General features: G+C 31.5%; 2 protein-coding genes across 4 annotated transcripts; both read right to left on the bottom strand.

The window, feature by feature from the left end:
* Nucleotides 1–796: 796 nt before the first annotated feature.
* LOC100784907 (SWI/SNF complex component SNF12 homolog) lies at nucleotides 797–3,611 on the bottom strand. Of its 2 annotated transcripts, none has more exons than XM_006578641.4 (3): nucleotides 3,473–3,611; nucleotides 1,596–3,174; nucleotides 797–1,094 (listed from the first exon to the last, which is right to left on the bottom strand). In XM_006578641.4, the coding sequence occupies exons 2-3, from the start codon at nucleotides 3,113–3,115 to the stop codon at nucleotides 1,025–1,027; spliced, it is 1,590 nt and encodes a 529-aa protein (XP_006578704.1). In that variant the 5' UTR covers nucleotides 3,116–3,174; nucleotides 3,473–3,611; the 3' UTR covers nucleotides 797–1,024. The 2 variants fall into 2 exon arrangements, with proteins under 2 accessions (XP_006578704.1, XP_003522432.1); XM_003522384.5 differs by having other exon boundaries at nucleotides 1,596–3,136; nucleotides 3,473–3,602.
* Nucleotides 3,612–6,579: 2,968 nt separating this feature from the next.
* On the bottom strand, nucleotides 6,580–8,994 carry LOC100499878 (elongation factor 1-delta 2-like). Of its 2 annotated transcripts, NM_001250376.2 has the most exons (8): nucleotides 8,907–8,994; nucleotides 8,549–8,659; nucleotides 8,213–8,329; nucleotides 7,930–8,017; nucleotides 7,697–7,820; nucleotides 7,479–7,592; nucleotides 6,954–7,115; nucleotides 6,580–6,820 (listed from the first exon to the last, which is right to left on the bottom strand). In NM_001250376.2, coding segments are annotated over exons 2-8 (693 nt in total). In that variant the 5' UTR covers nucleotides 8,635–8,659; nucleotides 8,907–8,994; the 3' UTR covers nucleotides 6,580–6,818. The 2 variants fall into 2 exon arrangements, with proteins under 2 accessions (NP_001237305.2, XP_040870432.1); XM_041014498.1 differs by having other exon boundaries at nucleotides 6,627–6,820; nucleotides 8,213–8,659; nucleotides 8,907–8,959.
* Nucleotides 8,995–9,305: the final 311 nt, after the last annotated feature.

The following is a 9,305-nucleotide window of genomic DNA, read 5'->3' as shown; positions in this document are numbered from 1 at the left end:
GAATATCACTTAACGGTACATTTACATAATTTTAGACTAAATTGATCATCTCCATAATATAAAAATTAAATTGACAACAGATATAATTTACATAATTTTAGACTAAATTGATCATCTCCATAATATAAAAATTAAATTGACAACAGATATAAAATACAAGATGAAATTGATCATTTATCCTTCTTTGACAGTAGCACAGAGATTAACTTTTGTCACATGATAGTGACTCATCTCCACCTCTATCCTATATAAGAGGACACTTAGCATGGCTCCTATTATGCATAATTAGCATCTGTTAATTTGCTAAAATTAATACTTGTTTTAAATCTACTCATTCCTTCACATATCAGCCACAAGCTCCACTATACAGAGATAGCTTCCTCAGCATCAGAAGAGTTTGACTATAGTGGAATACGCTTTTTAAAATAAAAATAAATAAATAAAAATTACAATGACAATAGCAACCAAGCTTTATTTCACCTAATTGGATTAATTATATTGATCAAATTCACTACTGAACTCGATCAAAATTAAAAACAATTAATAAATCCAATAAATTAAATTAATTTAATAATATTTAAATATTTCCTTCAGTCTTCCTCTATCATCATTTTAATTAAATTATCTTTCATTTGATAAACATTTCTTATTAGTCTTTCCTTCCACGACCAAAACATCTTAGGTTAGTTTTTTGTATCTTCTTTTATAAATGTTAATTCCAACCTTCTCAAATATAGTCGGCATAGAAGTTAGAACATGACTTGAGGGACTCGAAATGAGCCAGGGGCAACCAAAATAAATGGATCAGTATATATTTTTCTGAAATTCTGTACAGAATTTCTGATCACACTAGCCTTGATTTTCACTATCTAAAACACATTTTCTTTGTCCTACATTCTTTCCTTTCTTCTACTCCTCATCTTGGGTACTCAAACTCTCTTCCCTAAAAAGGATTACAAAAACAAAAGTATATCGAGTTGTTAGAAAAAGCAAGAAATAGAAACTCCACCTCTACAACGTTTTCTTAATTGCGTCCATGAGCATCACTTCCTGCAGTTTTGCGGTTCAGGTAACGAATGACAGCATCCTCAACCCTGAAGATATTACAAAAAAGAACACAAACAAATTAGAAAATATTTTGACAAAAAATATTATATAATATTGTTTGCCCTACATGACACATATATCAATTAAGGATTGGGATGAAGGGGGGGCATACAGCCTACAGGGTATCCATGTCATAACTTATAATTTCTCTGTATGATAAATAATCTATCCAACAATTTCATAGTGAAGCCCTATGGTATTGTATTACAATTCCTACCAGTTGCCACTTAAGAATGGACACGCCTGACACATCAAAATCTGAAATGAAATGTCTTGGTTTTTTTCTGAGTCACGTTGTGTCTAACACAAGTGTCTGGTATAGATGCAGCTTCTTTTTTATGTGTATGATTGTCAACATATTAAACTCCCAACTTTAGCAAGTAAATACTCACATTCAGGTCACAACCGTACTAAACAAACAAGTGTATTATGGATATATATACCTAACAACAAAAAGAGAAAAGGTCAAGTGTCATCATAATGCTTACCATGGTTGATTGAAGAATTCAGAACGAAGCTCCTTTTCAACATTATGGCTGGCATCTCCAGCAACAAGTTTTAAATCCTTGCTCTCAGAAGAAATCAAAGTATCAATAAACTCTGCTGGATACTGACTAAAGCTAAGAAAGAAAGCTCGTCTTCTACGATGCTCCTGGATTTTCTTTAAGGAGCCGCAAATTGCCTCATCATAAGCTTCAATCTCTTTCTGACTCTCAAAACCTGCCAAGAATGTAGACATATCCTTTTCCAGTGGAAAAGGCACATCAACCTGTATATCATAACATGCAGATACAGCTGGAGAATGTCCAGAAAGCTTGATGTTATGCTCTAGATGTATAGGTCGTGGTTGTGACAAATGCTGTGATAACTTCTGAGAAACCATGGTGAAATCCATCTTCTCTTCCCCGAACACCATTTGTAGAGAAGGATCACATATGAAGAATGAAGGGTCATTTGGGCTCTGTAGCTTCCTGGACTTGACGTAGTTAAAAAGAGTAGCTATTATTCTTGAGCGAGTCTCTACCTCAATCCCTAAAAGTTTAGACAGTGGTGATGAAACCATAAACTTGTCAGGTGTATAATTCATTTCTATTGCAATCAGTGCAGTAAATTCTTTGTTTCCTTTCCTCTTCACCTCAAAACCATCCTGTTCGGTAGGGGAACGAGCACTATCCCATACAATGACATGATTATTGGGATAAAGGCTTTGATCTAAGAGTATGGTAATTTTCTTGAAAAATGCAGAGAACTTCGGGTATGAAGGACTCGATCCCTGTGAAGTTCCAGACACAGAATCCATACCATCTTCCAATATCCTTCCAGTTATCTTGAGAGACCACCAAGATTCATCAGCCTTTCTATTCTCAGCATCCATTTTTGCATGATTTGAGAAGGTATTAAACACATAAACACGAAGAGTTTTCTGAACATGGGGAGGCAGCTTAGCCTCCTGTACATCAATCTTTCTCCTGGCCAAAGCAGCATCCACCTGAGCCTCAAAATCAAGCAACTGAGTGTAAAGAGCGGACTCGGGCAAAAGCGCAGCCACCTTTTCTGGTGTTTGCTTCTTTTGCCGAGCAGCTGGGGTCAATTCCGTGGCCTTAAACGGCATGGATTGGTTCGTATTCAACGAATTGTGGGACCTCAACGGGGGCTTTGGGGTTGCTCGCTTGGCACTTCCGGTGGCCGGAGATGATGTACCATTAGCAGTATTAGTATTTACACTATGCAAGTGGGCAAAAGGATGAGTCTGAGGTTGCGGATGAGCAAGGGCAGCCGGAGAATGCAAATGTGCTTGTGAATACTGAGCTTTTGCAAAGACCTGGTTTTGGGGATCTGAAAACTGAAACGGACCAGGGAATTGGGTTTGAGGGTGTGACTGTGACTGAGAGAGTAAAGGGTTTGGATGGTTCCACTGCTGAATGGGGTTAGGGTGGTGTTTTTGTGGGGCCATTCCAGAATGACCAAACAAAGATGATGCAGCAATATTCTTGGCTTGATTATTCATTCCTATTGCTGCTTCTAAGATCTAGACCAGAATCATAATCACCCGCAAAATCAGTGAAACTGAAATTAAATATTATAAAAATAATCAGAACAACATTTGTCGCAAGATATAAATGAGACTCTCTGGGGACCCTGGGTTCTGAAAAAGGAACGATTGTTTATGTGAAAAACATCAAGAAAATTTAAAGAACGAAAACCCTAACAACGAAAACACAATGCATGTAAAGAAGATGCAAGAATTGGAACCGTAACCGAGCAAAATTGAATTTGGGCTCATCAAACTTAATGTTTTATAGTTTTTTTTTTTGCAGAAGAAAAAGAAAAATAAAAACAGAGAAGAGGAAGAAGAGATTCTTACTGATGGTGTCGGTTCGGAGTATGGGAAATTGAACGAATGAAGGAATCACTGGTCGGATCGATTGCATGCTCAGTTTTCGTTCTCGTTTTTCATCTTTTTATACCCAAAAAACTCTCTCTGGTTTTAAAATACAACGCTGTGTGGTTTGAATTAAATTTATTGTATTTTACTGTTATAACGCACATGTTACGCGCGACAAGGTTTCTTGTAAGGAAAATTGATATTGAGATATCGTATTATTCCGTTGGGAGAAAAGAAAAGAAAATGCCACTAACCAAAAAGAATAAAAGAGAGATGAAGTTGAGGTTGTAGATGAGATAAAAGATTTGAATTAAAGTGACATAATAATTAAATTAATAAAATAAAAAATTAAAATTAAGCTTTTATATGATTCCAATTTTATTATGTGTTTGTATTTTTTTTAATACTTTTTAACTTGTCCTTGTACATGCATTATAGAATGTAAGTTGTAAAATGAATTACATCAAAGGTATATTCAATTTTGTTTAATCATAACTGAATATGTCTAGCATATTCGAATATTTGTTTTCCATAATGCATGCGAATATAAAATGCAACATAATTGAATATAAAAAAAATCATTCTTTGTTACATGCATGTATAAAAATTGTCCAAGTTCGCATTTTTATTATATTTTTTCTTTGTCTTTCATCTCAATTTTGTAAAGAAAATTGCACACATGGATCCCACCTTTTTTTTTACACATTTTACAGTGACTTTTACTTAAATTAAACTAAATGAAAGTGTGTATTCTTTCCTTTTCATCATTATTGTAATTTTTTCTACGTCTCTTTCCTACCAAACGAACACAACCTAAATTTCATCATCATTATTAAAATACATAAATTATGTAATTTTTTAATTAAAAAAATGGCATAAATCTTTATAGTAGTTATTCTTTCTGTCTCAAAATAAGTTTTATATTTAAAAAAATGTCTTAAGTATCATGTTAGTTTTTTAGTGTAATAGTAATTAAATTTTTTTACTAATATTCCTTATATGTGTCACTTTAGTTTTTTTAATGTAACATTAATATTAATGTTAGTTTGATAAAATTACTATTTTATTTTATTTATTTTATTATTTTTTCTTGATATATAAAATAACTTAAGATGATATTTATTTTTAGATAAGAAAGTAAAAAAAATTATATACATAATATTTTTTATAATCATAATAATATTTGAATTGAGTTTCACTCGTACTCACAACTTGTTGATTAATATTTAATAATATTAAATATTAACTATAAATATATAATTATATAATTTAAATTTATTTCTATTAGACCATATGAAAATAGTCCTATCCTAAATACTATTTGGTCAAAGTATCCTATAAGTCAGTCAAAAATTTATAAGCTCCCAAAAGGTTTACTAAACACATTCTAAGCCTCTAATCCCATTCCACAGATTTAGTTAACGCTTTATAATTAATTTGTTTTAAAGAAATATTTGTATCAATTTCATTTCTTAAGAAAAATTGAAATATTTCATTATTTAAAAAATATATAAAACCTTATTCTTAATTTTTAAGAATTACATGTCTTCATTATTTTAATCTTTAAATATTAAATACATTAGTTTCTTAAAAGTTCATATACCAATATTTGTGTTAATTTTTCATAATTTTTTTTTAAAAATGTATGCTTCAACTTCAACATATATTAACATAAATAGAGGGGGAAATATTAACTAAATACCCTTTTCAAAATTAGATATAATATTGATTTGTCGCACGAGTTTAATTGAATATTAATATATATATATATATATATATATATATATATATATATATATATATATATATATATATATAAAATTTAAATATTAAAATATATATTGAAAAAATATGTTTTTGTTTATTTATAATTTATTTTAATATTTCATTTTAAATATATTTTTTGGGATAATATGATATATTTTGTTAAGATTAACAATATCAATTGTTAATATATTTTTTTAATGAGATTATGATTAAAAAATAAAATATATCAAATATTATAGTTCCTTCCAGTAATTTATTAAATACTTTATTATAGACTATAATTTTAATATATTTTACATATTTCTCATTTTGCATAACAATAAAAATGACAACTTTTTTCAGTAACAAGTCTTTACAGGTTAACATATAGCTAATTATGCGTAACAACAAAAATAATACTATTATTAAGTTATTGTTGTCAATAAATATCGTCATTTATAAAGGAGTGATTCTTAAATGTTTTTTCTCTTATATTTTTCATTTTCTATGTGTCGTTTAAAATTTGAATATGTATGTTGAGTAGATCACTCATTGACTTTAATGAATATTAGTTTGATATTTTTCTATATTAAAATATGTTTTCCTTAATGTTATACTTTTTAATCTCCAACTTGTATGAGTCATTTTTAAAATTTATTAGTCAAATAATTTACTTTATTTAGTGTAGTGTCAACAATTCTTAATATGTTAATATTTACTTATTAATCTTGAAAACTTCTAAAGCTAATAATGTTTTCGAATGATCTTTCAAGGACTTCAAGTCAGACTTTAATAATTGAGTAAGTTGGACTAAGTTTCAACTTCAATTCATAAAATAATATTTTTTTAACAAAATTTCCTTTTAAAAAAAGGTGATACAAAAGTTGCTATTTGTCCAAACAAATTAAGTTCAAATACATGCATGTGTTATCTTTAAAATTATTTAATATTGCGTAGAATCTATTACTACCATTTTACCAATTGGAATTAACAATAATGCAAATTCATAGTGTAAATAAAGAAAAGACAATAGACAGTAAAAACACACACGTTATCTTAATAAAATAGCAAAAATTATTCTATAAGAATACTTTTTAAAGAGTAATTTAGTGTTTTTTTATCAAATAGAAAAATAATTTTAACATTACATTTAAATTATATATTTATATATATATATAAAGTATCCATCAGAAAACCTAGTTTTTTTCTCTCCACCTCCCTCCCTACTTGACCAAATCACTGTTAGGACACCCACGTCCGAAACCACCTATGGAGAAATTGTTAACTCTCCATATACACAGATAATAAACTTCAACCTCAAATGGGGATTCCATTCAAATGGTTGAAAGTCTTTTTAGCAGATGAGTGATTCCATCCAAATAATCCGTTGACACATTAAAGGTGAAATTATTACTATCCAAATAATCCGATGACAACACAAAGATATATAGAAACAAATAATATAAGCGGGTTTCTAAAGACAAAAATTCTCAATTCAGGGTAGTTCCCCCTAGAACATAGTTTCTAAAACTTGCAATTCTCCCAGTTGCCATGATCTCCAAATCCCACCGATTGTAGTTTCTGTAATAAGATATGAAATAGCGTGTTATAACAAGATGCAAAACCATATAACAAGGATATGAATCTTGTCAACAAATACAACACCAACCTTAGGAATTACTAGGGATAAGAAAAGGTCATCTAAAAAACTTACATATTTTATTGAAGGCCACAATGTCACAACTCTGGACATATTCATTGATGGGCTCAACTGTGAGATGTTCCTCAATAAGAGTATCAACAGAAACTAGGTCATCCACAATAGTAAGCATAATTTGCAGTTTCTTAATACCGTATCCAACAGGAACAAGTTTGGCTGGGGCACAGATAAAGTAATATCAGAATCGGAAATATGGAACAGCCATGATAAGCAGAAAATAAAAGTATGCAATACAAGCATAATGGTAAAGGATAGTAGTACAACTTCTATCTAAATCAAAGACCAATGAATAACATTCTTAACATTTACAAATACAATAAATTGATAGTTGAATTATAATCAAAGGCTACTATCCTTAACTATATATTATAATTTAATTTAATATACTTAACTGTTTTCATTCAATATATTATAATCAAAGGCTTTGGTTATTAAAACAGTTAACAAAGTCAAGAAATGTACAAATATCAATAACCATAGCAAAAAAAAAAAAAGAACTTCTACATAAAAATAACATACATGCACCCCAAAGCAACCCTTCCATCTGAACAGATCTCACTGATTCTTCAAGCTTCTTCATGTCAGTTTCATCATCCCATGGTTTTACATCCAACAGAACAGATGATTTCCCAGCTGAAAAGGGAATCAGCAGAAAATCAATGCCATCACAAAGTGGTATAATGGAGGAGGGGGTAGGATAAAGTTCAAAGATAACTAGTGACAAGAAAGAAACTCACACTCTTTCTTTTTTGCAGATGCCTTCACTGCAGCTGCCCGTTCCTCAGCTGCCTTCTTCTCTTCCTCAGTCTCTTCACCAAACAAATCAACATCATCATCATCGTCATCCTCAGCAACAGCAGCCTGAAAAACAGATTGCATTCAGTCAAAGGTCAAGCAATAATTAGAGTTAAGACACAATGTGAAAAGAAAACATGAAACCAATCACAGTTATCATTAGAAAAACACTTGCCTTAGTGTCAGCAGCTGGGGGAGTTGCAACAGGCTCCGCAACCAGGGATCCCTCAACAATAACACCAGATCCCTCGCCAGAAACACCACTGTAGAGTGTAGACAAAAAATTAGTATTAAAAATAGGATTTAGAAAAAAAGTATGAAGGATAACAATATAACCAAGTCACTCAAATTACCAAATCATCATCCTATCTCTCAGCACAACAGAAAATAACACCATAACCAAGCAAATAAAATCATTGCAGTATAATTGGCATGTAAGTCATGGGAAGTGAACTTACGAGATTCTCAACAAAGCATCAATGTGCTTGTACCACCTGGAAACATTTCCATATTCATCTGATGGAGCAGTTGGCAAAGCTGCATAAACAGTAAGATCATCCTTTGTAGCTTGGTACCTAAAAGCACATTCAAAAGGGACGATACGTAAGAAATAAAGGATTTGAAAAGAAAGAAAAAAAAATAGTAGTTGACAGAACCTACTAGCATAAACCACCATAAATATCAACTGCTGCACGATTTCTCTTTTCAAACAATATGTAAAAAGCAAGCAATGATTTTACACGCCTGTCTAATATTTTAAAATATTCACATAAGCAATAAAAGCAGTGACATACCCGGTGATGTAGCTGCGTGGGAGAAGGTACTCATCAAGCTTCTTCAACCCAGAGGCAGAGCTAAGGTCGTAGAGTGTGACTGCCATGCTTGCTATATACGTGTTAATTCTTCTGCAAAATATGCATAACAATACCATGGATTACAATAGCAGCAATAATAAAAAACGGATCTTCAATCAAGACCCATTAATAGAATGCTTCAAACTGCGAAGTAAACTAAAAATATCATGAAAACCCCAAAATTTACAAATTTGTGAATAGAATTCACCAATTCAGAGAGAGAAGTGCTACAATTGGCATAGGTTTTGGGAATTCAAAATTCAGAGGAAGAGATCGTGGATCGAAGGAGCTTGCTTACCTGTGCAAAAAACGCAAACAAAGGCGTTACAAACGACTAACGAGAGACGGAAAGAGTGAGAGTGAGAGAGTGATTATCACTTTTTATTGGCTTGGAACTGAAACCCTAATCCGAATTTGAATTTGGGATACGGGCCATCAAATTGGATCATCAACTAAAGGGAATTGCTAGGGGCACCCAGCAAGATTGCTGGTGCACCCAACAATTTTTTATAATTCCCAAAATACCCCTCAATGTTTCTACAGCAGAACCTTCTTCTGCAGTTAATGTTACAGAAAAAAGTTCTTCCACTGTTGTAAGAATTCTTGCGGAAGAACTTCTTCCGCGAGATTGCACGGAAGAAGGTTCTTCCACATTTGTAACATTAACTACGGAAGAACCTTCTTCTGTGCCATCTCG

The sequence above is a fragment of the Glycine max genome, chromosome 4 (assembly GCF_000004515.6).
Source record: "Glycine max cultivar Williams 82 chromosome 4, Glycine_max_v4.0, whole genome shotgun sequence".
NCBI classification, from domain to species: Eukaryota; Viridiplantae; Streptophyta; class Magnoliopsida; order Fabales; family Fabaceae; genus Glycine; species Glycine max.
This window is presented reverse-complemented; position numbering and strand designations above follow the sequence as displayed.

Bases quoted from the DNA above. Each gene is read 5' to 3' on its own strand.
- LOC100784907 (XM_006578641.4), bottom strand. From the start codon at position 3,115: ATGAATAATCAAGCCAAGAATATTGCTGCATCATCTTTGTTTGGTCAT. The intron at 1,095-1,595 runs GTAAGCATTATG...TAATATCTTCAG, and splicing joins GAATTCTTCAATCAACCATG to GGTTGAGGATGCTGTCATTC.
- LOC100499878 (XM_041014498.1), bottom strand. From the start codon at position 8,430: ATGGTGGTTTATGCTAGTAGGTTCTGTCAACTACTATTTTTTTTTCTT. The intron at 7,593-7,696 runs GTGAGTTTCTTT...TTCCCTTTTCAG, and splicing joins ATCTGCAAAAAAGAAAGAGT to CTGGGAAATCATCTGTTCTG. The intron at 7,116-7,478 runs GTATGTTATTTT...TCTGTGCCCCAG, and splicing joins AGGGTTGCTTTGGGGTGCAT to CCAAACTTGTTCCTGTTGGA.